This window comes from Penicillium brevicompactum, assembly GCF_028827555.1.
Source record: "Penicillium brevicompactum strain IBT 35665 chromosome Unknown utg000007l_segment0_segment0, whole genome shotgun sequence".
Lineage (NCBI taxonomy): Eukaryota > Fungi > Ascomycota > Eurotiomycetes > Eurotiales > Aspergillaceae > Penicillium > Penicillium brevicompactum.
Window position 1 is genome coordinate 1583688 of NW_026623210.1, and position 26842 is coordinate 1610529.

General features: G+C 50.7%; 8 protein-coding genes across 8 annotated transcripts; 5 read left to right on the forward strand and 3 right to left on the reverse strand.

Annotated features, from left to right (window-relative positions):
• Nucleotides 1–1527: 1527 nt before the first annotated feature.
• On the reverse strand, nt 1528–2505 carry N7506_011349 (uncharacterized protein; the record flags this gene model as incomplete). The annotated part of the gene is made up of 1 exon (XM_056960642.1): nt 1528–2505. One exon carries the CDS (start codon nt 2503–2505, stop codon nt 1528–1530), a length of 978 nt encoding a protein of 325 aa, XP_056806797.1.
• A 1053-nt stretch (nt 2506–3558) lies between these two features.
• N7506_011350 (NAD(P)/FAD-dependent oxidoreductase) lies at nt 3559–4884 on the forward strand (the record flags this gene model as incomplete). The annotated part of the gene is made up of 2 exons (XM_056960643.1): nt 3559–3898; nt 3965–4884. 2 exons carry the CDS (start codon nt 3559–3561, stop codon nt 4882–4884), a joined length of 1260 nt encoding a protein of 419 aa, XP_056806798.1.
• Nucleotides 4885–5991: 1107 nt separating this feature from the next.
• On the forward strand, nt 5992–8786 carry N7506_011351 (putative U1 snRNP complex component Yhc1; the record flags this gene model as incomplete). The annotated part of the gene is made up of 4 exons (XM_056960644.1): nt 5992–6865; nt 7983–8084; nt 8154–8282; nt 8332–8786. 4 exons carry the CDS (start codon nt 5992–5994, stop codon nt 8784–8786), a joined length of 1560 nt encoding a protein of 519 aa, XP_056806799.1.
• A 976-nt stretch (nt 8787–9762) lies between these two features.
• N7506_011352 (transient receptor potential ion channel family protein) lies at nt 9763–12009 on the reverse strand (the record flags this gene model as incomplete). The annotated part of the gene is made up of 2 exons (XM_056960645.1): nt 9763–11630; nt 11691–12009. 2 exons carry the CDS (start codon nt 12007–12009, stop codon nt 9763–9765), a joined length of 2187 nt encoding a protein of 728 aa, XP_056806800.1.
• A 3369-nt stretch (nt 12010–15378) lies between these two features.
• On the forward strand, nt 15379–17324 carry has1 (ATP-dependent RNA helicase HAS1; the record flags this gene model as incomplete). The annotated part of the gene is made up of 3 exons (XM_056960646.1): nt 15379–15958; nt 16462–16496; nt 17070–17324. The coding sequence occupies 3 exons, from the start codon at nt 15379–15381 to the stop codon at nt 17322–17324; spliced, it is 870 nt and encodes a 289-aa protein (XP_056806801.1).
• A 1655-nt stretch (nt 17325–18979) lies between these two features.
• On the forward strand, nt 18980–23862 carry N7506_011354 (uncharacterized protein; the record flags this gene model as incomplete). Its single annotated transcript, XM_056960647.1, has 2 exons — nt 18980–23662; nt 23719–23862. The coding sequence occupies 2 exons, from the start codon at nt 18980–18982 to the stop codon at nt 23860–23862; spliced, it is 4827 nt and encodes a 1608-aa protein (XP_056806802.1).
• An 800-nt stretch (nt 23863–24662) lies between these two features.
• N7506_011355 (uncharacterized protein) lies at nt 24663–25565 on the reverse strand (the record flags this gene model as incomplete). The annotated part of the gene is made up of 1 exon (XM_056960648.1): nt 24663–25565. The coding sequence occupies one exon, from the start codon at nt 25563–25565 to the stop codon at nt 24663–24665; it is 903 nt and encodes a 300-aa protein (XP_056806803.1).
• Nucleotides 25566–25700: 135 nt separating this feature from the next.
• N7506_011356 (putative haloacid dehalogenase-like hydrolase) lies at nt 25701–26745 on the forward strand (the record flags this gene model as incomplete). Its single annotated transcript, XM_056960649.1, has 4 exons — nt 25701–25840; nt 26041–26073; nt 26133–26339; nt 26394–26745. 4 exons carry the CDS (start codon nt 25701–25703, stop codon nt 26743–26745), a joined length of 732 nt encoding a protein of 243 aa, XP_056806804.1.
• Nucleotides 26746–26842: the final 97 nt, after the last annotated feature.

The window sequence follows — 26842 nt, forward strand, 5'->3', positions numbered from 1 at the left end:
CCCCCCTTTCCCCCCAACACATCCCCCACTAGACTCCAGATTCTTACGGTATTAGATAATAGCGCTGAACCATGACACATGATTATCGGTCTCGCCTGGTCGAGACCACCGGAACCGGTTGCTGACTTACACTTCGTAGCCGGCTACTTGGGATGCCTGTGGATCATTCCTCGTACCTTGCGCGAATCCGCCCGTGAGCGTGAATTTGTTGGGCGTCTCGCGCGCACTCTTACTAAGATTTTCGCGGCCTCGTTCGCTCTTTTTCCGATAGCGCGCAAGTACGGAGTACGGGGGTACTTGTCCACGGGTACACCCAGCTGGGTACGAGGACACCTAGGCAGGCCTGTGTATTAACTAACCAAAGGAGTTTCATGTCCGAGAGTTGACCGGATGGATGGCCGGGCTTTCGTCATGCACTCTTGTACTCCGTACGTGTCTTTTCGCTTTGGGGAAAGTGCGTGTTCTGTAGGCAATACTTTAGCTTCGGGAGGGGGACCCGAGCGCCCCCCTCCCCCGCCTTTCCAGATCACGATGGCTCAGTGATCTCGGGGGAACAGTTACTAGTTTCGACACGTCGTAAATTGATTCCAAGGTTCCAAGTCTCTCTTTGATTCTGGACTCATCGCTGTGATACATAGTACTTCAATTGGTCTTGGGCAGAGGCCTGAGTGCAGAATCCAGGCCCCTAGATCAATACGTAGTAAATTCGCCAAGAATAATATGCCATCTCGGAACTATACTTGCACTACACCGTACCTGTAGTACTGGTGCATATTTTCAGCTCGCGGGCAACATCATAATTGGAGTTCTGACGATATTGCCATTAAGTAATTTGTACCATATTCTGACAGTTTACTGTCCGGATTTGCTTTGCTTTGCGCATTTGAGGCATTTTACGTGATCGCATGGCTATGTGTCTTTCGGCCGGGGTCAGCTGTGTGACGTTCGAGACCACCTGGGCATCGGTTGGGTTACTTCTGGATTTGGGTTTTGACGGGGCTTGGTATATAGGTGCTGGGGTGTGGTGTTGGTTCACTGGGAACTATTAGCTGGATGGGAGCTACGTGGTTGGGCTAAGGTCACAGGGCTACCCAGGTGTCGCCATTTGGATTGCGAATTGCTTTGATTCGAGCTATGTGTTAAGACTAGACTTTGCTACTTGCCGAATTCTGAATTCTGTGTTCAAGATGCGGCCGGGTACAGAGCTGAGGAAAAATATTTCTGCATTTGGTTGACAGTCGGGTTTGGAATGCTTGTTCGGTGTTTGTGTGACATCTCTTGCATTGTTGAGGGATTCTGTGCAACGAAGGTCCGATCATTCATGGACGGATTGATTCATCTGCGTGGAGGGTTTGATTTAACATTCAATGGCTAGTCGGCAGCCGCATCCTCAAGAGTGAATCCCATATGTCAATTGGTATTGCGATTGTCATCGATGTCAGCCAGAAAGACGGAGATGTTCCGAAAGAACATATCCGCTGTAGTTGCAAGAATCGTGATTCTCTGTTCATACTGGGGACACCCAAGTCACAGGAGCAAGTGTTTGAACTCATTGAGAGGTTCAGGTTCACATTCCCGTGTCTCCATTGCCAACTCGCCGGATTCCGAGGCCTTGGTATTAACCAGCGATCTCTCCACATAGACCCTTCTGTTATCATCTTTCTCAAGACCAACAAGGCGACTGCAGAAGGGACCACCAGCTTTGACGGCCATCATCGTACTGATATGTTGAATGATAGGATGCTCGAGGAGCGGCGAGACATAGTACTCGTTCCTGTGGCCCGATTTGTGGACATCGAAAATGACCTCCCTGATACCGTGACCCTTAGGCAAAGCACGACACGCCTGTCTCCAACCCAGATAAAGCGCATTGATGACCTTGTCGATTCGCTCCGCTTTGTCCTCATCCAATAAAGGAGTCAGATAATATTGTTCTTCTTCGATGTGCTTGAGCAGCACGAAGCGGACCTTGGTTACTCCGTTTTTGGTGAAGACTTCGGGCAATCTGTCTGTGAGACTTGTGTAGTCGAAGAGGCTGAAGAGTTTGGAGAATGCATCCGTATTCTCGAAGACGAAGGTGTCCACGTTGGGGAAGTTGCTGATCTCACTCAGTTCCATCCTCTGGCGCTTTCTCCATCTCTTTCGGCGTGGGTAGATTGGGACGGCCATGAGGCGATGCTTGACCAGACAGATGATGATCTCGGTGACTTTGCGCTTATTGGGAGGTCGAGAAGGGTAAACAAAGGTGGATTCGTCGAATCGAACGCTTCGTTTGGCACTGCCAACCGGGGCCTGAATTTCGGACTTGGAATGCGGCTTGTCTCCTTCGGACATCGAGCTTTCCGAGAGAGGGACGGTATCAATGCTGGAGACAACCCTTTTGCTGGTTCCGCTCACATGGCCAACTGGGGCATGCACTTTGTACTTTGGATACGCTTTGTCTTCTTTGGTTGCCGAGTTCATCGGAGATGGGTTGGTATCAATGATGGAGGCGTCTTCTGCCATGTTTTCGGTGATGTAGACCCTGGTAGATATTGTAGAAGAGATGGAGTGCGAGGGAGAGGTAGAGAGGAAGGCGAAGAAGTTGAAGTACATCGTAGACTGAGCATGTTTCCCCCATCAATGGGACCGATATGTTGACAGATCAATCGATCAATCGATCTTGTTGACTTTGATTCTCTCCTCCCCAGTCAATCAGTTTCCATTGAGTTATTCAATATACAGGCCATTTTTCAGAGAGCATCAAGACTAATGGCTTTCCAGCCTCATTCATACGCTCATGTGTTGACACCATCTCAACAGAATCCCTGCATGGACAGGGAGAGGAGAGTCTTCGAGGCCAGGTGAAATGCAAACTGCGTACACCAACATAAGCTTCAGTATAGAGCTATGTCCAGTGGGGCTCCAGGCTCTATATCTCACGGCTCTAATTGGTTGCTAGCAGTGGATGTGGTCTCCAGGGGTCCTCCCATCGAGCGAGCCCTAACCTTGGAAGTTTCAAAGTACATTATTTGCAAAGATAGAATTGCTGTTGTACAAGGTATTTATTCTTTTGTTATCTTGGCCGTTGATTTTACGGCCCTAGCCAATAATTGCTTTGAAACTCAAGTCTCCCTTTTCGTACATCCCCAAGGATGATCCTCATCAGGCCCACAACTAGTCTCCTTGCCTACCCTCCAACTTGATTCACGGTCACTTTTGACCTTCGAAGGAAGATTCTACCTTGATAAGGCTCTCGGAGTACGCCAACAGAATGCTCGCCGATTCTCCACGGTCCGCTTCCAACATATTCTCAAACCGTCGCGTATCACATCGAGCTCCACGAAGCCCCAAGAGTCTCACACCGGCACACCATCTCTAACGTATGATCTACTCTCCACCGGGTCCAAAAATAGCTTCATTTTGCGAGTCGTACGCTCAGAATCGGCTGGAGGCGGATACAAGAGGAGAGACAGTCGCCGATATCGCTCACCAGTGATCTTATAGTCATCTTGCTCAACCACAAGCGTTGATAGGGATCATCAATATACCTGAAAATCATACTTCGTTTCTCACATCATGACTTCTACGCTCGCAATTTCCGATCTCAACGACAACCCTTCCTCTGACCGGATTTTCATTGTTGGGGGAGGTATAGTCGGTGCAGCACTCGCTTTTCACCTTTCCAACAATGCCACTCAAACAAAAAAGCCTCAAGTCGTGGTGCTTGATCGATGCCTGAAGAAGTCACTCGGATCTACCGGCCATGCACCAGGCTTTGTCGGTCAGCTCAATGAGTCATCCGTTTTGACCAAACTCGCAAAAGACACGGTCTCTGAGTATCTCTCAATCCCAAATGGCTTCAATACTGTCGGTGGATTGGAGCTTGCAACAAGCCATTCTGGCGCAGACGCTTTGCGTCGCCGGCGCGAGATGGCGCTTGCTGCTTGACTGCCCGCTGAAATCATCACACCCGACGCTGCAGCCTCTCTCGCCCCAGATTTCGTGGATCCAGTAGCGGTGAAGATTGGATTGCATTTCCCATCTGACGGGACAGCAAACGCACAGGCTATCACATCCTACTACCTCGATCAGGCGCGGGTCCGAGGCGTGGACTTTCTGGAAGCTAATGTTGCTGGGTTCACAAAATCGGATAGCAAGGATGCTGGAGTGACCAAGATAATAGCAATCCAAACTGCCGCAGGAGATATAAACCTTTCAGGCAGTACCGTGATTCTCGCGTCGGGCATCTGGACCTCGTCCCTCACAAACCCTGACCGCGGCACCAAAGCTCCAATCACGCGAGTCCCGATTCCGATCGTCCCCGTCGCACACCCATATACATTCACCCCGCCTCGGCCCTCCCGCTCTGGAACCCCGTATCCATTCATCCGCTGGCCAGACCACCATGTCTATGCAAGAGATCATGGGGACCGTGATGGCCTCGGCAGCTACAACCACTCTCCAATGCAGCTAGATCCAGCTGATACAGCCATCGGAGCCTGGCCCTCCACGTTCGACCAAGTCCTATCCGATGCTTCTTCACATCTTAAAAATGGAGACCAATTCCAAGTGAAAGGTTGTGAGGATTGCACTGATCCATGGCTAGCCAAGAAACCATTCAATGGAATCTTCTCAGTGACACCCGACAATCTGCCACTTGCAGGAAAGGTACCTGATGTTGCAAACCTATGGCTTTGCGCTGCAATTTGGGTGACGACTGCTGCTGGCACGGCAAGATTCGTGTCGAGGGAGATTCTTCGTGAAGCTGGAACTCCTTCGGCGCCTGGTGATGAGCTCCTTATGGAGGCCCTTAGCCCTACTCGCTTCCAGGGTACTGAGCCAGATGTACTTGCGCTTCAAGCTTTGGGGAAGTACAATGATATCTACAACCGCAAAGCCTGAGACGGTGAAAGCGAGACGCGATGTTGATGAATGTCAGATGTCTGTGTCCACGGATTGTGCCTACCCACGGGCTTTGATGAATGAGTTTCTGATGAATGAGTATCTTGGTGATTTTGCGACTATCCGTTGGCTTCTCCTCCCTATCGAGGTACTTTATTTGGTGGTAGCCAGGCTTTCTGATTCCTTGAACTACCAAATATCGTGTAGGCTTGCAAACATTGTGGACTTAGCCTGTACCTATCAGTATAAGATTTACAAGGCTCAGCCCTGGAGATGACGAGCAAAATTGGTTGCACATAAGAATTAAGCATGGACCATGTAGAGCAATAGAGCCGCCAATACTACAACGGGGAAATCAATATGCCTTTGGTCGGTAAAAGACCTTCATGTGCAATTGGATGATCGTTAACTCTTACATGATTATGGGTCTTTAAAAGTGAGATTCGATATAGAGATCCTCTCTTGGTGGGTTTGACATAGTGGGTAGTACATGTGGTGTCGAGAGTAAGTTTCAGCAGAAGCCCTTGAATGACTGCATCGCACAGATCAAGCGTCAAAAGCGCCAAGTGTGGCCAATGGCTAGCTTTTGTCTAGCTTTTGTCTAGCTTTTGATAAGTGCGTTAATTTGATTGGGCACACATATGTAAAAGCAATGGCGTTGCAGGCAATGCGAGAAATTGAATTTAGTGTTGGAGCCATCTTAGCAGCCCAGCCCCTTGGGCCGTAATCTGAAAAATAATCCAGCGTCAGTGCCAAGGTTCGTCAAGGCGCTGCCCCTGGGCGAGAAGTTCCACTGGATAGAGAGCTTCTAGATCACCATGGAAAAAGGAACCCGGGTTCACAGTTAATTCCAGCAAAGTATGAGATGATATTGCAGAAGATATGGGCGAGATGAATGACGACCTCAGAACTTTAAATAAGCCAAAACGCCCGATTAGGGCATGCCAAGAAAGTTCAATTCCCGCCACAAGAACCTCCTGTCACTCCAAGCCATCTCCAAGCTTTCTCCAAGCTTAATCCCCCTTTGCCGTCATGGCATATAGCCAACTGTCAATTCGCATGCCTTGAACCTGCTTTGCCTCCAATTTGCATCGCTCAGCGATTATCATGGCTGGCGAAACCGGCCCTGTGGAGGTCTCGCGATCCCATGCGATGGTGATTGCGGGACTCTTCGCCCTGGCATGTTGGAACGTGCTGCAAGTGACGGTTTCGATATTCACCACCTTCAGACACTATCGTGGCCTCTATTTCTGGAGCATGCTGATTTCCACAATGGGAATCCTTCTACACACAATCACCGCTTTTCTTCGTTATTTTGCACTCGCTCCTAATTTCCCTATGTGTATCCTGATCTGTATCGGCTGGTACGCTATGGTCACAGGCCAATCCGTTGTGTTGTATTCACGACTTCATCTGGTCACCTCATATGACCGCTACTCTCGATGGGTATTATGCATGATCGTCTTCAACTTCTGCGCCCTGCATATCCCCACCACTGTCCTTTTTCTCGGCATCAATCGCGGCTTGCATAGTCTCGATGAGCCTTTCAATATCTACGAACGCATCCAGCTGGCAGGATTCGCCGTCCAAGAGACCATTCTGAGCGGTCTTTATATCTGGGAAGCCACGACTACCCTCCGACCCATTCTCCAAATGAAGGGCTCCCGGGGACGGAGAGTTCTGGTGAATCTTGTCGCCGTCAACGCCATCGCGGTCCTGCTTGATGCATCTCTGTTGACGACGGAATATACCAACCACTTTGACATCCAGACCACATACAAACCGGTCGTCTACAGCATCAAATCACTATTAGAGTTCACTGTATTGAACAGTTTACTTGTCGTTGTCCGCACGAATCCATCGAGCATCGAAGATGTCGAGCAGTTGAACAGAGACGAACTCCACATGGAGATGCGATGGAGTGACAACCGCTCGGACCATGCCGCCACTCCGGGCGTTGGTCAACCACGATCTGATAATAGTGACGTACGATGCTCTTCTCGAGAGTCACATCTCAAACCACATGGGTCCTGGTCCTCTTATGCTGAACAGCATGACCCTGTTTAAGATATATGGGTGGAACATATCGTTCTCGTTTTTTTTGTTTTTAGCATTATACCACAATTTGTGTTTCCATTTCCATTTTTTGTTGATAATTTATAGCCTTTAGATCTTACCTATAGAGTTGCCCAGGTGGTGAGCATGAGCCCACTTGGGCTTGAGGGTGGAGACACAAAGTGACTAGTATAACTCCTAGAAACAATCGTGGATACTTCAACCAAAGTACAAATCCATCAAATCGACAACTCTGAAGGTTATCATTAAAGTGTAATGTATGATGTTGATGAGCCAGCTTTGGAATAAAATCGCATCAAAGCTATCACGGCCTTGACTTGACTCCTCAGTATATCGTCGCCCCAGCGCAGCTCTCGAACTTTGATTAACCTGCTCGGATCCAAGAGCCCAGCAAATAAATGCATTGACATATTTCACTTTTTGTGTTTTCATTCTTCCATTGTTGATATCTAATTCATGGAGAGAAACACTGGATCTATTGTCTCAATTTGAACGTGTGAAGTGAGCTCAAAGAGATATTCTCAAAGAGCCACCCGATAAGATATTCTGCCCCCAGATACCGCTCGCTCAACCCGCGCGCCCTGAGGTCCGGGACGACCTGCCAACTCGACTAATCGAGTCTCTCGCCAATAACCGTCGCTCTGAGCTTACTTTCGTGCTCACATCTGTACCAGCGACATCTCCAATCACGTCAATACTTGTCAGTGGGAAAGCTTCGCCCCTGACCGCCACCCATCTAGGAAGGGAATTTTCCTCTTTCGCGCAAGGACAGCAGATTACTTGCTGTAGAAACCAGCAAGATGCCTAAATATAAGTACTCTTGCCCTTGAATACTGAACTGAAAGCTAACTCGCCATGCACTCTTTTGTAGGTTTCCCCCATGAATGAGTCTCAGAAGATCAAGCCCTGCCGCGTCGGGCTTATTCCGGACGTGGATGCGACATGAGATAGTCCACGGCGGGGAGATCAATTTCTCGATCCTGTACTGGTCTACAGATTGCTGACCGCGTCTCATACAACAGGCGACTACTGCGATGTCTACCTGACACACGACTCGATGAGTGTGCGCAAGGCGCATAACTCCGGTCGAAACCACCTCAGAAACGTGGTGGATTACTACCAGCGTATGTACAGCCTTAACACAAAGCTACGCGCCTGTTTCCTACCGAGTCAATACTGATTGCTACGTTCAGAGATCGGCCAAGAAAAGGCTCAGTCCGTCATCGATTCCATCACCTCATCCTACGCCGCAGAAGGCCAACAGGTCCCCAACATGATGCCCCCAGGCGCTTTCCCTCCTCCTCCTTTCGGTGCTTTCCCTGGTATGACTACCTCCAGATATACTTACAAGCAGACTACTAACAGCTCCAGGTCGCCCTGGCATGCCCCCTCCTCCCTTCGGCATCCCGCCACCAGGTGCCCCAGGTGCCCCGGCCATGATTCCTCGTATGTCCTACCCAATCCCTCCCCATATGTGGAGACCACAAGATATCCCCTACGGCCAAATCCCCTCTAACATCCCACCCTTTCCAGCCCCCGGAGCTCACGGCCTCCCATTCCCACCACCATTCAACGCGGGAACCCCTCCAACAGGTGGCTTCCCTCCTCCCCTTCCTAACATGCCCCAGGGCGCAATCCCACCTCCAGGCCCCGGCGGCTTCCCCAATCTTCCATTCCCGCCTCCCGGTGGATTCCCACCTATGCCCCAGGGCATGGGCCCCGGGCCTGGTGGTCCTTCGCCTATTCCTACTGGTCCGCGTGGCTTGGAGGGATATCCTCCCCCTCCTGGAGGTGGTCCTCCTCCTGGGATGGATCAACGGTGGTGAGATCGTGTGTTGCTGATACCTCTTTCTGCGATGTGATGCGCCAATGCATAAGGACATGGACATGTATTCGTGGGTCTCTTTTTCTTTCTGTTAATGTAAAATAGCGATCTTTTTTTTTTGTGCAATGCATTTTGCATATCGCGCCTCGTATCAGATCTCTTAATGCTCTTGTCGGTCATCGTGAGTAACGCATGGGGTGAAAATGACCGGGATCTCATTGCTCCAAGGTTGCTATAGCGGTGCTTATTCACTTGTAGGTAGAAAGCCATGGAACCATTCCAGCTTGGAAAAACTGAAAGATTCCAAGGTTTGAGATATTTGAGATATAGTACTTAGTCTTGGTCTCCTAACCATGCATGCAGCAATGTCCAGATGCTCTTTGTAGTTATGTCAAGTCCACGGGTATACCTTCAACTTCTGTCATTGTTAGGCAAATCTTTGTCATTGTTTTAGACACTACTTATTACCAGTACACTGACAATAAACTAGAAAGTGAAAACTGGAGGAAGAAAAAGAATTGAAGGATAAAATGAAGCATTAATAGCTTGCAAAACCCCCAAAATAGAAATGAAAACCCAAGGCCGATCACCATATCCAAAATGCATCAATAGGAACGCCGAGCGGAAGTAAAAACAAGGGAAAATAGTCGATCGCGAAGTGACCTGAACCAGTGGGGAGAAAAATGGAACAGGTCGAGAAGAAGTAGATGGAAAAGAAGGGAATACAGGCTTGAGAAAAAGGTAAGAGGATCACACCATAAGAATGCGGTGGATTAAGAAAGTAATTGTATCTGGTTAAGTCGGCGAGAGAGCAGCGTACTTAAGACAGAGTAGGAAAAAAAAAGTGAAAAAAAAAAAGACCGAACCCAGAGGAATGGCGATTGGAAAAAAGATCATAGACCATCGGTATCCCGCGCTAAAAAGAAATCACATATCTTCATCTCGGAAGCAAAACAATACGAGACCACTGGCCTCTTTTAGTGGTCATAGCCAGCGCCCCGCTGCCATGGACTGGCATTATTTTGAGCTCGGAAATTGGTCGATAAAGCGGATTGGCCGACCGGAGAGGTGTTATCAAAGCTCCGTGCGGCAGGTGAAGGAGCGCGACCGTACTGGTCATATCCTGGGGGAGCGTGGTGGCCCGAGACGTTGGTGGGGAATAAGGGCACCGATGGGTCAACGGGCGACCGAGGGGCCTGAGTGACGGAGTGTTGTTGATGGGTAGATTCCATTTGGTGACCGACGGTGGCACCATTTCCACTGGAGATGGAAGCGGTATCATCATCGAATGGGTTGTTGTTGTAATGGCCAGTCTTGGAATCACCACGCGCGGTGGCACCAAGGGCATCCAGCTCAGTGGTAAGTTGAGTCTGGGACTTGATGAAAGAGCCACGGTCGTCACGCATGGGCTGGTACCGGGTGTCGGGGTCCTTCGATACAACGGCGTAGACGGAGGCGATCAGGACAAGAATCAAGAGAACCAAAGCAAAGACTGCATTGTAGACGAAGAAGATCACACCCATTACACCGATCATCATTCCGGGAGGATTGAACACATCAGAGAAGACAAGGAGGAAGACGGAGTTGAGGAAGTTGACCACGGCGATAGAGATGTTGAAGACGTTGGTCTTCTTGTCCATCCATGGGCGGAGAACGCAGACTCCAACAAGCATGGCGAGTTCAAGCACCAAGAGGGCGACAGTCTGAACAACAGGCGCGGGCTGGCTCAGTCCAATGAACATACCCTTGATAAGAGTGTAGAACAGGAACGGAACAACGAAGTAGTAAGCCGTCGCACGATATTGCACATACAAGAAGCCCCACTTGTTGAGGCAAGACGGGTCGGAGTACAGAATGTAAGCCGGGTTCTTGTGCATCGTGACGGAGCGCTTGGCTAGTCGAATGACCTTCTGAGAAGCCCATCCGAGCGAGACCAGCATGGAGAGGATCATGACCACAGCCAGGACTACCTCTGCCGCCGAGTCACGCTGGGTGAACTCCCACAGACAGAGCACGGTCATTTGAGGGAAACCGATGAGAGTCAATCGGAAGAGAATACCACGAAGAACGATTCTCCACCCATTGCGGAAGTCCTGGAAGCGCTCGCTCTTCATTTTGCCGTTCTTGACAAGCAACTCGGTGATTCCCTTGAATGCGGCAACAATCAGGACGACGATGACGACGAAGGCGGCGTAGAAAATCAATCCAGTCAGAAAGATGTTCGACTCCTCGATATCAGCACGGAAGCCAACACGATCGATTCCTCGGACGACGAGGAGTCTCTGGTTGGAGTCTGCTCGCTTGGCCATTCCAGTCGCACGCTTGATCAAAGTACCAGCAGATCTCTTTACCATGCCCATAGCAGAATCAGTCAGATCACGCTTACGGCGCTTGAGGACTTCGACGGAAGTATCTCCAAGCTGTGACAGAACTGTCGATGGGGTTCCACCGGTCGCCCGCTGATACCAAGTAGCAATAGTTTGGATGAAGCCAATTCGAATAATACCCATACTCCATTGGAAGTTCTGGGTCCAAGATTGCACAATTGGGGGCATGTGGACAGAAGTCATGCCAATGATGGCTTGTGACTGCATGAAACCGAAAAGAGAGAGCGCGTTGGCTGCGACGTGAGCTGCCGTGTTGGAATGACCGAGTCCAGAGGTAATTGCAGATGCCGCTAGACCCACGCCAGATATGATGGCAGTTGTCCATGCTACTCCGACTTGATAGACGGTTTTACCATTGGAAAGTGAAGCTTCGACGCAAGCGATCTTTTCTTTGGTGTCGGCTGTTTTAATGACGATTCGCACGTTCGCATCAAGATCAGGAACAGTGTATGCGATGCCTGATATGACTGATTAGTACACCTTTCACGCGAATTTCCAAGCGCGTCCGCTTCACTCACCAGGAATGCTGCTGGCTGTGTCCCCTGGCAGGTCCAGAGAAAGAGGACCCAAGTCCATGGGACCAGCAGCCATAGGGCACATGCCCATGCCTTCGATTTCACAAGGATTGAGGGTCTTGGAGTAGGCCTCGTAACCATACGCGGTCAGAGTCATCTCCGCAACGACCTTACCAGTGATGTAAGAGACACCATCAAAGCCAATGACGAGAGAGTTGTTGCCGGGGTAAAAGACAACGTTGAAATAGGTCGCGGTGAAGTTACTACTTTCCATGCACACGCTGAGCGCATTTGATTCGAGCAGCTTCAGGGCTGAAGCCATCGGCGCCAAAAAAGGCGACGAAACAAGTAAGAAGCGATATTAACCGCATTTTGGCGTTTGGTTAATATGAAAAGGTTGCGAGGCACTGGAGAAAATTCCAGTGGTAGATCAAAATGAGAGGAGGGGATCTGAGGGCAATTGTGTCAGCGGTACTCCCGAGTACCACGTTGCCAGTCGCCGGATGCGGAAGTTTCTGTCCAGCTGAATCTTCTTGGATCACCGTGGGGCCAAAATCGTTTCCCGATGTCTCCTGAGACTGTCACGGTGTTGTTTATTTGTCGCAAGATGTTGTAGGGGGTGGTGGAGAAGTCGTGGTTGACGCCTCTCACTGGAACATTTGATGTGAGCGGCGCGTTGAGAAGTTCGGCCGTATGCGAGGATCTGCGTGTCTGAGCAGTTGAATCTGAAGGAGAGTCGATATGTTGGGATCTGAAAGAAAGTCGGAGGGTATAGAAGAGGCCTAGGCCGAGGAAGTTGTCGAAGGAGCGAGTGAATAGGGCGATACGCAGTATTGCCGACAAAGGAGTTAAGGAGCCAAAAAAGGCATTCAAAATGGGAATTGAAGAGTCGATTCCCGACAAAAAGAAGAGAAAAATGAGACAATGAGAGACTGGAGTGAAAAGGGAGGGGATAGGGAGTCCAGGGACACAGAAGGGGGATGCTGCAACGGCCGATTGGAATGGGTTCAAGTATGCGATTACCTGTGTATTACCGTATTATCACTCTGGCGGCTGGGGGCCAATCAACGGCCGTCTTTCCCGTTTGAGTTTGTCTCGTGGCCAATGTACAATTGCCTTCTACTCCGTACACACTTTGACACACTCTCTGATATTCTTTGATCTTTCATTCAATCTCCATTTGATGCTCGATCAGCTTGCATCTAGAGCCATAAGTTCGTTTTACAATTCCCTTGCCCTTCACTTTCATTTTTTTTTTCATACGCGTCCAATGTCTGGGCACCGGAAGCGGTCGTGGCGGAATTGAGCGGGTCCTTGGCTTTTGGGATTCGAGAAACTGTTGCCCCCGACTCTGGAGTGTGGGAGTGTGGGAGTGTGCCGCAGTGGAGCGTCTCGACACAGGTGAGAGATATCTACAGGTACGGAGTACAATGAACATGTTGTATGTTCGAGAATGGTCTAAAAGGACTGAATCTCGTCTGCCTGGCCTCCTGTTCCGCTAAGGAATCAATCAATCCAAATGAGGGTCTTACTATATCACACTCATCAGGCATCTCCATAAAGTAGTTAGTTACTCCTGAATCCCAAATTAGGTAATTCACAAAACCTCCCGGGGGGATCCTATATCACAGAAGAGCCTTCAATTTGACATCTCATCCATACTGCTTCTTTTGCTTTGTGACTTTGCTTTGTGTCTCTAATGTATTTCCAGATCCCGGAGTCAAAGACACCCTGACGCGCTAGAGATACTAAGGCAATACGGAGAAAAATAACCTCAAGAGGCTGCATAATGTAATGATGATCACCGCCTATCAACATACCTTGGCGTTCGCGCGATTGCACAGCCTCGTTTGGCCTGTCTTCGTTCTGTATTCGTTTCAGAAATAAAGGACCCATGGACCACAAAATTAAGCTTGGTGTACGAATTTCAAAGGAAATTGACCCGTACTCGTGTTCGATTTTCACTGTCATTGCTATTTTTGGCCATTGGTCGACCCCTTGAATGCTCCTTGGATGTCATTGGCTAGAAATCTCTGCCATCGCCGTTCTTTGTCGCGATTGGATTGTTTGAGGTATACACTGTATCACTTGATGCACATATTCATACTAATTTTCGGATGCCTTGGAGCCCGAGCATTCGTGCATACCTGTATGTACGGAGTAGCAAATCCTTCTTCTTGGGCCGTGCATTGGTCCTATACCCGTACCGTGAGCATAATGACAGGAGCACTAGTTGTACAGTAAGTGTTTCCTAAAGGCCAGCTCAAATAGCCTACTTGTATACTTTGGCACACTTTTTGTGTTGTTCTCAAACAAAAATCCGGCATTACCCTTGAGTATCAGAAGTTTCTCTTGTAGTCTGCCCGTCCTTTACTTATAATGCCCGACACCACATGATTCTGCTCCGTACACAGACTGCTCTTCTATCACTGCTCGTAGATAGAGTTCAAATGTGTTCAATCTTCGAAGAAATTATTCCAATTAGTCTGATCGCGGCAAGCGTGTTGAGCGAACCACGAATTAGAAAGCCAGCATTAACACACGCACCACTCGCATTCACCCTGCATACCTAGGTACAACATGGGCGGGCTTCCTTATGAGTCGAAATGCTCCCAGATTCATGAACGAGCCTTAGACACAAGTGAGCCATGTGTACAAGCATTCTCCAGCAGTGAACGAGCAAATCCATATGGAAAGACATAGCTCCATGATCTTGGAGATGACCTCGCCCGTCACCTCTCAAGGTCGAAGGCGTCCAGAGACTCTATCCAGTATTCAAAGGATTTGACCACAAAGCTCAGTGAAGATTTCATAGACTGTGGCTTCATGCGATCAATTGAACTTTTCCTGGCAGCATTGCGACAAATGCTTGAAGTTACTATATTGCCATCGGTCTAAATTTCCTTCGTGGCACTTCGCAGATGGGCCCCTATACTTCATAGTCTTGTAGTCCTGTAGTCTCAATACAATTAAAGGAAATGAGAGAATACAAGCTGTGATCCCAATATATTTGACTTGGTCCCTTTTTTAAGCATCTGTGGACGTGGATTGAATTGATGCTTTTCCACTCTCACAAGTGCATCCATAGACAGAGTAAACCCAAGCTCTCGACGTGTACGAGTATGGCTTACTCCCCTCGCCACTGGTGCGACTCTGCTTTGCTTGCACAGGGTCGAAGTGCATCAGAACGAAGTAAAATATTCACAAGATTGCTATGGCAATCTGCAAGCGCCTCATTTAATTATGATCCAGACATGAAGCGTTCTGTGGTTGTTTTTATTTCGTGCCTATTTCCACATTTCTGCATATTCGAGAAGATCGATTCTGCAAACTTGAGATCTACTCTATCTCGAGTGGGAGGAATGTAAAGGTATGCACCGTGTGCCTATTACGGCGCATGAAATAAGTGCAGGGAAGGCTGGAGTTGCACATCAGGTGCATTCTGTACGAAAACTCCATGAGGGATACAAACAGGTGCCAAGAGGTGAACTGTTGTTATGCCGGGTTGGGGCGGTGAAAAGGAAGTCGAGTGGAGTTCTGCCGTATCTCACCGATAAAAAAAAATGCTTTCCGCCGGCAGAGATCAATCATAATCTAGACCTACAAAACACAAGGTTGAGCTGAAATAACCTGTGCTCTTGTCTCCTTGCCCTAGTGTCGAATTGCCACTGTCGCAGGATCAACCACCAAAATGCCTGGCCCCGTGGACACCGCAAAGTCCATCAACAAGCGGAAGAGAAAGCACGGCTCCAAGTCTGAGAGCGATGTCGCCAAGCCCGTGGAATCCAAGTCAAGCCCTGCTGTGACACCCAAGAAGAGCTCTTCATCGAAGCCCAAGCCCAAGTCTTCAGCCGAGAAGTCCACAAAGAAGCGCAAGGTCAGCCCTTCACCAAGCGCCGAGGAAGAGAGCGCCGACGAGGCCGAGGATGTCGAGGATGTCGAGGAGGTGAACGCGGAGGAGGGAAGTGATGCTGAGGATGATGCCGCCGCCAATGGCGCCGACCTTCCCACAATGGACGACGTTCGTCTTCCGCAGACCGAGGGAACCGAGCTCCAGGAATTTTCCCAATTAAATCTTTCCGAAAAGACCATGAAGGGTATCCAGGACATGGGATTCACTACCATGACCGAGATTCAACAGCGCACTATTCCCGCTCTGCTTGCTGGACGTGATGTCCTCGGTGCTGCTAAGACTGGTTCCGGAAAGACTTTGTCTTTCTTGATCCCCGCAATTGAGATGCTGCAGGCTCTGCGCTTCAAGCCAAGAAACGGTAAGTCCCTACCGCTCTATACACAACTTCATTTCAATCAGAGAGCATTACTGACGTCTTATCATAGGTACTGGTGTTCTTGTCGTGTCCCCTACCCGTGAATTGGCCCTTCAGATCTTCGGTGTCGCCCGTGAACTTATGGCCCACCACTCGCAGACCTACGGTATTGTCATTGGAGGTGCCAACCGTCGCGCCGAGGCTGAGAAGCTGATGAAGGGTGTCAACCTGCTCATTGCTACTCCTGGTCGTCTGCTGGATCACCTGCAGAACACCCAGGGTTTCATCTTCAAGAACTTGAAGACCCTGATTATCGACGAAGCCGATCGAATTCTCGAGGTCGGATTCGAAGATGAGATGCGCCAGATCGTCAGAATCCTGCCCACCGAAGAACGTCAAACTATGCTTTTCTCCGCCACACAGACCACCAAGGTCGAGGACTTGGCCCGTATATCCTTGCGCCCCGGTCCCCTGTACATTAACGTTGACCACCGCAAGGAACACAGCACAGTTGCCGGTCTGGAACAAGGCTACGTTCTGTGTGAGGCTGACAAGCGTTTCCTCCTCTTGTTCTCTTTCCTCAAGCGCAACCTTAAGAAGAAGATTATTGTTTTCTTCTCCAGTTGTGCCTGCGTCAAGTACCACGCTGAGCTCTTGAACTACATCGATCTCCCCGTTCTCGAGCTCCACGGAAAGCAGAAGCAGCAGAAGCGCACCAACACCTTCTTCGAGTTCTGTAACGCCAAGCAGGGTACTCTGATCTGTACCGATGTTGCTGCCCGTGGATTGGATATCCCCGCTGTTGACTGGATTATCCAGTTCGACCCCCCTGATGATCCCCGTGACTACATTCACCGTGTCGGACGTACCGCCCGTGGTGCCGAAGGCAAGGGTCGCAGTCTGATGTTCCTCCAGCCCTCCGAGGTTGGTTTCCTGAAGCACCTCAAGGAGGCTCGTGTGCCTGTAGTCGAGTTTGAGTTCCCAGCATCCAAGATTGTCAACGTGCAATCCCAACTGGAGAAGCTCATTGGCCAGAACTACTATCTCAACAAGGTAAGCACCCTGTCTGCCCTTCTAATTCCCGAATACTCAATGCTAACCCAATATCTTACAGTCTGCCAAGGATGGTTACCGATCCTACCTCCAGGCCTACGCCTCGCACTCCCTCCGCACTGTCTTTGACGTGAACAAGCTCGACCTTGTCAAGGTTGCCAAGGGCTTCGGTTTCAACGCCCCGCCTCGCATTGACATCCAGCTGGGTGCCAGTCTGAGCCGTGATAAGAAGCAGGAGCAGCAAGGACGCCGCACATACGGCAGTCAGCCCAAGAACGGTGCTGGACTGAAGTTCAAACGGAAGCACGATGACTGAGAACAATCTTGTATGAACATCAAAAGCGGTCGATTGTCTCTGCATTTTTATTTTAGGGACTTTGGAGTTCAGCAATGTGGATATATCTATTTGGGTTTCAATTTTCGTCCCTTGAACTTGTAGCTGGAACCTTGAACCTTGGAAGAGAGGATGGTATTTATTATCACGAATTGTATAATGTACTTTCGATAGCTGAATCCCTGGGGTTCCCAGGCTTCTGGCATTTCCAAGCTCTGTCTGGTATTGTAGATATACGCCATCCGTATGATGCTATTGGTGGACTTTCAAATTTGAAATGAGATAGACGGGCCAATGGCTCTTGCAGCTGGTGTAGTTCGTATTCACAGGGGGTGAGTATACAAGTCGTGAACAATATGTACATTTTTAGATTTCAACAATTGGTGTTGCTATGGGTATAAAGCAAGGGAAAGGACAGATGCTGGGGTAAGAAGAGGCGGTCTGAGAAGCCTTCTACGAGTGGATCATCAAAATGGATGGCAGTGCAACTCCAACGTGTCAGCCATACTTACTCCGTACAGTGCCCAAATTTGCAATATTCTAGAATCCCAACGGATGAGTCAAACGGGTTGGAGGTTACAGAGTATTGTCGCAGGATGACCGTTTGGCAATTCCAAGCACCGCAGACTGTCCCTAATCATGTAGGAAATGCATCAATTCTTCAGCAACTAAGTATAAGTAGGCCCGATGGGAATGGTTTGCAGGCCCCTTGCAAGCACTGGCGTATAAGTATAAATTCTGTCCAGTCATAAGCGGCGTAGTCGATCTCGGCCTTGAAGGTTGCAATATTCCTAGGTTGGTCCAGGTGCAAGGAAGATCGTGGTGTTACTGGTGTTACCAACAATTTCCCCCAAAAGCCCGAGCACTGGGCACACAAGTGTGATGAGTTGGCAGGCGCCCGCTCCGCACCGGGGCCAATCAATCCATCTCCAGTGTTGGTCTGTCGTCTGGGCGACGGAGAAGCACAGTTGTGGATCGGGTGTGACGGAAGGGTGTTTGGAGGAATAGCTGAGATATAAAAGAGTACAGAGTAAGTGGGAAATGTGAAGAAACGGGATTTGAGGTCGGATCCACGGGAAGGGACCCTGAGAACCATGGAACCGCAGTATGAAGCCGATCCCGTTTGTTTTCCCCAAAGAAGAAGAAATAAAGTGGGAGGCTGGTGTTGGCCAGCGGCAGGTCGATCATTAGCGCTGCGTATGTGATGGTATTGCTCCTCATTAAATAGATTACCTACATAGTGAATATCGGTATAGACATGGTAAATCACCACACCAGATACTAGTGGTAAGGCAGTTCAAGGTAAAAAAGTTCAGACAATAAATGGAGGCTGGGGGTTCGGAAAGAGTATTACTATTATATCTGAGGGTACTTGCGTTGCCTTCTTTTTCATCTCTCATCCCTCGTTGAGTGTTGCATTCCAACCCACGTCCCCCCTGGACCTCTCCCCTTAATTCTCCCCACCATTCTCAGGTGGTTTGCGCTGGTACGCTTTGCACTCCTCATCGTGAATCCTCTTCTCGATTTCCCTCTCCCCACGCCAAGCACAAAGTGACCCAAATCCAAAAAGCTCCCCTTCTGATCCCATCTCCGTTGAGACAGAGCATGCGATTTGAAGTGAAGGACACCTCTCCATAATGGGGGTCGACATCCGCAGACCGATTCTTCCCGCCCCCACAGAATCCATCATCGATACTGGGGAGAGTACAACGGGCACAGATCTGGCAACTGACATTTCTCGCCGCACAGACAAAACGTCGTACTCTATCCCAGACGACGGAAGCCCCATAACTGTCTCCACCCGGCGACAGCGGGACCGCGAAGATAAGGTGCCTCGTTCACACCGCGATTCCCGCGACTCCCACACCTCGCTCTTGATCGAGTACTTCGAAGGCGGTAAAAGCTCAGGCGGTATCGTTTCTCGCCCCAGCGTACGAGTGCGAGTTACACCATCCTCGTCAAGAAAGTCCAAGGACAAAAGAGACCATTTTCAAGTCACCGAGACCAGCGCAAGTGGCAGCCGAAAACCATCATATACCCACCGAATTTCCCTGCCATCGTCATCAAAACAAAAACAATTGGACTCCGGCACAGCGGATGATCAAAGCACCAGTTCGATTTCAGCTGAGGAGGAGGGTCATCAATCACCACGCCAACCGGTAGACCTCGAATTCATCAGCCGCGGACTGGATAGTGAAATGTCTACGCTCTCGCACGATACACGATATATGCCTTATTCATCAGACGTTTCGTCCATGCCGCCGGACAGCATGATCAACGCGTCGTCAGCGGGCCCTCGGCGCAAACGCAGCCAGAGCCTCGAGCGTGGTTCGCCTCGCGAAGAGAAGGGTCTATTGAAAACCCCCCAGCGACAACGGAGTCGAAGTCTTAGTACCGAGCGCATCGCACACCGTGTCGCCGAAAAACTCGCCGAACCGCCTCAGGAATCTTCCCACAGCAAGCGCAGGAGCAAAAGCAGGAGCGGCAAGGATTACCTTGAGGCTGAGCCCAAGTCAGCATCCCGTCGACGGAGACACAAGTACGCAGAGGAGGATTTCGCTAGCCCGGAGTCCAGTCTCCTCAGCACGTCCGCCGTCTCTTCGAACCGCAAGTCCGATCAGTATTCCGTTCGCTCCGGTGCATCCAAGTCCTCGATCAACAACCCCAAATTACTCGAAACGGTTGAAGATGCTATCCGAAGATTGATTCTGCCAGAGCTCAAAGAACTGAAAAAAGACCAAAAGGTCATGACCAACAAGAGCAAATTTGATCGGGATATGGCAACATCTCATTCGTCCAACACTAGCTCCAAGGATGCGTTGGGCCGAAGTCTGTCCAAACACGCCAGTGCGCCCGACGTCATGAAGCCCAAGGTAGTGTTGAACAAGGACAGCAAGGATGAAGGTATCGTGCTCTCTGGATCTGGCCACGGCGAGTCCGCTCGAAGCAAGGAACGCAAGTCAAGCAAAAGCAGCGAAACTTCTGATATGGCAATGCGATGGGCCAATCGACCCGAACTTACCGAGCAAGATAAAGTCCGACGACAAAGAAGCAAGGGGCTGCGCGATGCACATGCCGCTGCCCGGGTCGGTTCGGCTCTCACCGCGGCTTCGCTGAAACACCACGACTCCACCTCGAGCCTCGACAAGCATGAGCGCAGCAGCCGCAAGGGAAGCTCCCATTCTCGGAAGAGCCAGGAGAGTATGAAGTACAACGAAACCGAACTTGTCTTCCAAAAGCATAATGTCGCCCCAATGCCCATGCGCAGCGAGATCGAGTCTCAGCTGACCAGAACATCCTTACTCTCTGAGCGCACTGAGAGCCCGGCTCCCCAGAAGAGAATCTCTCAATTGGAGTTGGCTCGCGGTCCATCCAGACAAACTGCCTCGCCTGCCTCTCGTACGCCTACTCGAAACTCCGTCGACTCTCGCAACGGGCTTGGCATGCGCCACGCCAACCAGTCCCACCAGAACATTTCACTCCACAGTGCCTCTGACCGTGACTTGCATCACAAGAGTCAGTCTCCTGGAACCGACGGAGGTGATTGGGCTATCGCAGCTGCAGCTGCAGCTAATCTTCTCGATGCTGCTCACCCTGGACACCAGCAAAGGGAAGATGATCACCACGACGACGAAATGAACCGCGGATTGAGTCCTATTCAAAGCGTTGCCAGTGGGCAGACCGAAACCTACCACGATCAGTACCCAGCTCATGGTGACATCCAGGCTGACGGTAAGCGTGAAATGGAGCCTCGACTTTCCATTGACTCTCTTTCCTCTGCTCCCAGCACAAACCTTGCACGTTCAACCCGTCTTGGAACCAGCCTCCAGAGCCAAAGTGTGTTCTCCAAGCAAGGGAGCCAAGAATCACCAGGACTTGGATACGAACACTCGCGCCAGGGTTCCCGCGATGATGGATTCTATGGCTACGACGAAGAGAGCCGACTTACTGGTGACAACGACGATAGCGAGGTTGACTTCATGGACAAGATTCAACAAGGCCACCAGGTGACGACCGGAGTCGCAGCCAACCCGCAGTTCATGCATCCGATGGCAGTCGAGTCAGCGGTCGCCTCGTTGATGGATCCATCTGTTCTCGAATCACAGATCGAGTCTCAACTTTCCTCCAGCACTCGCTCACAGACCGACCTAGCCCAACGCCCAGGCAGTCGCAGCCCTGAAAAGCCACCCAGTGAATACCGCGGAAGCCCGCTCAAGCAGCGCCAGGATGCCGACGAGACCTCGTTCCCCCGACGAATGGGCGCCTCCTCGCCTCCTCAGAGTGTCACCCAATCTTACGAGGATTTGGACGACACCAACCCAATGGGTGCTAGCGGACATCGCGGCTTGGACAGCCCACTTCCGGATGAGGAGAGCCAGCAATCTGAGTCTGAGATCAACACTAACCCATCCATCATTCAGGGACCTATCGGAGGTGTCCCTCAAGGAGACCACTGGGGATATGACTCAAACCCTGCCCCGGCGGATCAATACTATGGCAACACCTCTGGCGGGTCCAAGGGTCTTGATGCTGAGTACTACCAGACTGCCAATGACATCTTTGGCGGCGATGACTACTCAATGCACTCTCAAGAAGCCGCTCAACCCCGGCCCCTATTTGGCACTCCCCCAGGTGCCAAGGATGAAGGCTATGTGTCGGCCGCAAACCCCATGTCGCCCAGCATTGGTACCCCGAAGCAAGCCAGCCGAGGCATGCCTGGTCCGGACGCCGCTGGTATGGGTGGTATGGACAGCCCCGCTGGACCAGATGACCCCTTTGCCGGTGGCCATCAACGCCACTTCAGCGGCTACTCTCACGGTGTCAGCTCGCCGCTCTATGATAGTGCCACTGGCCGCGGCATTGAGAGAATCCAGTCGCAGGATATCGTCGCTCTCATGGATCACCTCACTGTTCGCGATGCCCAGCGAAACGCTAGAGACACCGAGATTCTCGTCACTCTTGTTCGCAGTGCCGCTGAGATGCGCACTTCTTTCGAGCAGATGAAGAAATTCATCGCGGACCAGGATGACCTTATCATGGATACCAGTGATAGAGCGCATGAGCGCACCCACAAGGCCCTCGGTGGCCCTCGTCCCTTGCCTGCAAGCACTTCCCGCAACCGCCAGCTGAACACAGCCGACGAAGAAGACAAGCGCAAGAACATCTTCAAGCGTGCGCTCAAGGGATTGAGCATTAAGTCTGGCAATGATTTGACCAAGATCGAAGGCATGCTTGAGCAGCTACTTGATGAAGTTGAGGCTTTGCGCGATGGCCAAGATGGCTACAGCCCTCGCGGCAACGGCAGACCGGGAAGCATTGATGCCGGTGGCTACGAGACTCCTGGTCCAAACGGTGCTCCTGTCGAGGCCAGTCGCTCACCCTACGGAGCCAGCCCTTCTCGTCCAGTCGACGCACAGCGCAGAGACTCGGATCAGCGAGTCAGCACCGTCCATGAAGTCGACGAGGAGGACCTTGAACTCGACGAGGGTGATGATTACCTCACATCTCATCTTCCTGTCCGTGAGCAGCCTCGCCACGAGCGCTCCGGTTCGCTGCCGCTGAACACACCTCCACGCAAGCCCGTGGCTTCAGGAGCCCGCAGCACCGAAACTACCCCCAAGGCCGACAAGGCCCGCAAGCACAAGTCGAGCAGCTCTTCCATCTTCCCCAAGATCTCTCGCTGGTCCAAATCTACCGCAACTTCTATGGGCGACGGTATCCGCAACAGCATCCAGCCCTCTCGCAAAGAGCGTCCTTCCTACGACCAGTCTCGATCAAACTCTGATCTTGCTCAGGACGCCTACAAGGGTGACTACTATGACCCTCAAGGCGATGACAGACTTCGCTCCACATACACCCTGAACGAGGGTCAGGAGAACCGACCTCCATCTCCATTGGTACCTTCTCAGGTCTCCGAATTGCCAAAGTACCGTGGCAACCGCGGCAGTCTCGAATTACAGCACCCTCAGCCCCGCCAAGGTCCTACAGGCCGCTACCAATCCCGCCTTGAAAGCGAAGCCCAGACCTACGGAGGCCCCATCTCCCCAGCTGGCTCAGAGCCCTGGGAATCAAACCACAGCCTATCCGCCACTAATCCCAACACAAACACCAACCCCAACCGCCACAGCGGTGTCAGCGGCAACACCCGTCTCTCCCCAATCTCCGACGCAGGCTACTCGGAGACCAGCTCCCGCGCAGAACGAACCCCCGGTCCTCCCCGTCCCCCCAAGGTCAAGGACGACGGCCCTCTCATCCCCGAGCGTCCCGCCAAGGTCGCAGAGGACGACGAATACTACAACGGTGACCGTGTAGTCTCAAGAGTAAGCACCAATCCAAATCCCCCACTAGATTGAATCCAAACTAACGAACCTACCAGAGCTCCGCTATTCGCTCGCCTCCTGCACGCAAGCCCACTGGCCCGCGCCCCCTCACATCCGGCGGCGGCTCCTACAGTCCAGGCAACATCAAGCGAAGCCGTTACCGAGGAAGTCCCATGCAAGACTATGATGAAGATTATTGAGTTGCTGTGATACCCCCGGAAATGATTTCCTTCATTGTTCTTTCTAGCGTTTTCTTCTTTTCTTGCACCACCTTACGAAAGTCATGACCGAGATCTGAATCATTGGTTCTTTTTTACTCTTATTATTCTATTTTGCCCTACGAGCAACGTCTGTGTTTTCAATATCTACAATACCTCTTGTTCCTCAGGAGCCTGGAAGCTATGTCTTCTATCGGCTTGGCTTTTTCACTTGATGCTTCTTTTTTTTTATTTCCACTTTTTGTGATGTTGTTTCGGCGTGCAAATGCTGCATGAGAAGCGTTTGGCTTGAAGGATTGTTTGTGTAACTTTGACTCATGTAGATAGCTTGGAAGCCATAATTCATTTCAGGGTGTGAGATATACTCGGACGTTTTTGTTTCAATTGTAGTTCAGCGTATCTCCGTCCGCGGCTTTCTTGAGCCTAATGCTAGTGGTGCGAATGATCAGCCAGCTTGGACTGTGTAGTAGGCGGGTCCTTTAATGTTTGACCCTTGAACAGCGAGTTTGAAGCATAGAAGCTTCATTGAATGACAGACTTGACCTTAAGTATAAATACAGTGGTCTTCAAGAGACCCTAGTGAATATGATGATGCCCTGTCCAAGTAATAAAAAAGAAAACACAACGCCAGCTGAAAGCCAAACAAAAGAACGAAGGAAGTCAAGTCTCAAAATGTTGCCCAAAAGCGAGAATGATCACCAGTATACCTTTCCGAATGCACAGCATCGAACAAGGGTACGAAGGCTTATATCCATCACCCATCGTCACAAGGAATCGAGGTCCTAGTAGTCCGAGAATGGACGCACGGAAGTAGTCCCCCTTCCACGAACAGCAAAAGCACTCGCAAGCGAGCTGTAATCCAAAGAATCGCTGACAGGAAACTTGCCAGGATAGCTTTCAATCGAATGATATTTCTGAGCCCGAGTCATCTTCACCATCTCAGAACGATCGACCGCACCAGCCTTCAATCCTTTTGCCAAAGTCTTAGGGATCTTCTTTGTCTCCAGTTCGGAAGATGGACCGGGATCACTGAAATGGCCTGCTAGACGCGCAGCAGCTGAGTTGGGAGCTGGCATATCAGCCAGAGCATTCCTATCGGGCCGTTGGTGAACCGGAAGAGGCTGCGCGAACTCTTCCCAGGGCTTTGACCGAAGCTCATCATGAGCCGCCTCATCAAGAGGTGAGCCGTTCAATGGGGCAATCAGAAGAGGCTTGGAAGTACTGGGTTGACGGAAGATGGCTTTGGCTGAGCTGGTTATGGAACACAGGCTCTCACGAGTGCTGGACTTGATGTTCTGCATTGCATCATAGATGGATGAGCCGGTTCGACGTATAGCGCCGGATCGTGTCAAGCTGGTAGGTTGAGGACATGGAGGAGCAACCACTAAAGGGCTCGTGTTGTTCAGGATCCCATTTCCGGATGATAGACGCCACTGGCGCTGAGTCGCAGTCGCAGAGCTGTAGGCCGTCAGCGGGACGATGCCGGTGATTGTTTTGCTGATCCATGCTTCTGTGCCATTGATAGTCTTGTTAAAAGGTGGGAACTCGCGATGCGAACTCGAGAACGGTCGTGTGAAGTAGGATATTGCATAGAGTATCTGGAGGTAGATGAGGGCACCGACGAGGCAGGATGTCGTCCAGAGGCTTATGGGAAAGACCCCCTGGGCAAAAGGCGTCTGATCCATCGAGATCGTGAGGATGGAAGATGCATTCGACGCGAAGATTCGGTGGTTATTCTTTTTAGGGCAGGCAGGCCAACCCGTTCCTTCCGTATAGATCTCCCCCGCGCTTGGCGACTCCACTTCCTTCAACCTCCCTTCATGTCCTTTGCGCGCGTACGCTCAACCATGGCCGCCTGTAAGCATCTTCGTCCTCGGAGGTTTGCGCCTCTTGATCCGGTGCGGTCGTCAAATGCGCCTCCCTTGAAGGGCATTGTGTTCGATGTGGATGGCACTCTGTGGTGAGTCATGAACTCCGGATGTTAGAACAGAGCCGGAGAGTTTGAATTGGAACTTTCCAATGCATATAATCTCTGAAATGTGTTCGATATATGATCAATTGGGTACACAAAGCATGGAACGATGCCCTTCCTGCATCGTCTGGCCCAATATTCAATATCTTGCACATGCCGCTGGGATTGACCTCGCTAATCTCGAAAAGCTTGCCACAGCACCATATGTTTACAGAGATGAGGTGAATTGAGGACCTTGAATCGTATGAAGAAATTCACCACATATTGACAAACAACATAGAGAAGCACTTGGTATCGATCGCTCCATTGACATCCTCGACCACATCCGGGAGCTCCCCGCAGCCGAGCGCCCCACAGCTGTATCCAAGATCCAAGACGTGGAGAGACGAGCAATGGCAGACCAGCAGCCACAGCCAGGCCTACTTCGACTAATGGATTATCTCGAGTCCCGCGGTCTCCGCCGGGCCCTCTGTACCCGTAACTTCGAGTACGTGTAGACAGTGCCAACCCATGTCATCGTCATCGCGCTTACAGGATTCAGGATACCGGTCAAGAACCTTCTTGACAATCATCTGCCAGCCCATATTTTCTTGCCGATTATCACGCGGGATACGCCAAATGTTGTGCCCAAGCCTGATCCCGCGGGTATTTTGCATATTGCAAATGAGTGGGAGTTGGAAAATGCGGAGAATCTCATCATGGTTGGTGATAGTATTGATGATATGACTTCTGGTCATATGGCTGGGGCTGCGACGGTGTTGCTTGTGAATGAGCGGAATGGGCACCTGGGAGAACATCCGCATACCGATCTTTGCATTTCGCAGTTGGATGACCTGGTGGATATTCTTGAAGGAGGGTTCCTCGGCACCAGGGAAAATGATGAAGTTGCATGAGGCTGCTGTTTGGTATTGGCCATGCATCTTGGGTATATCTATACTTTGGAATTGATTGCTATGTACATTCGTATAATCACCTTTTCCCTCGAAACCA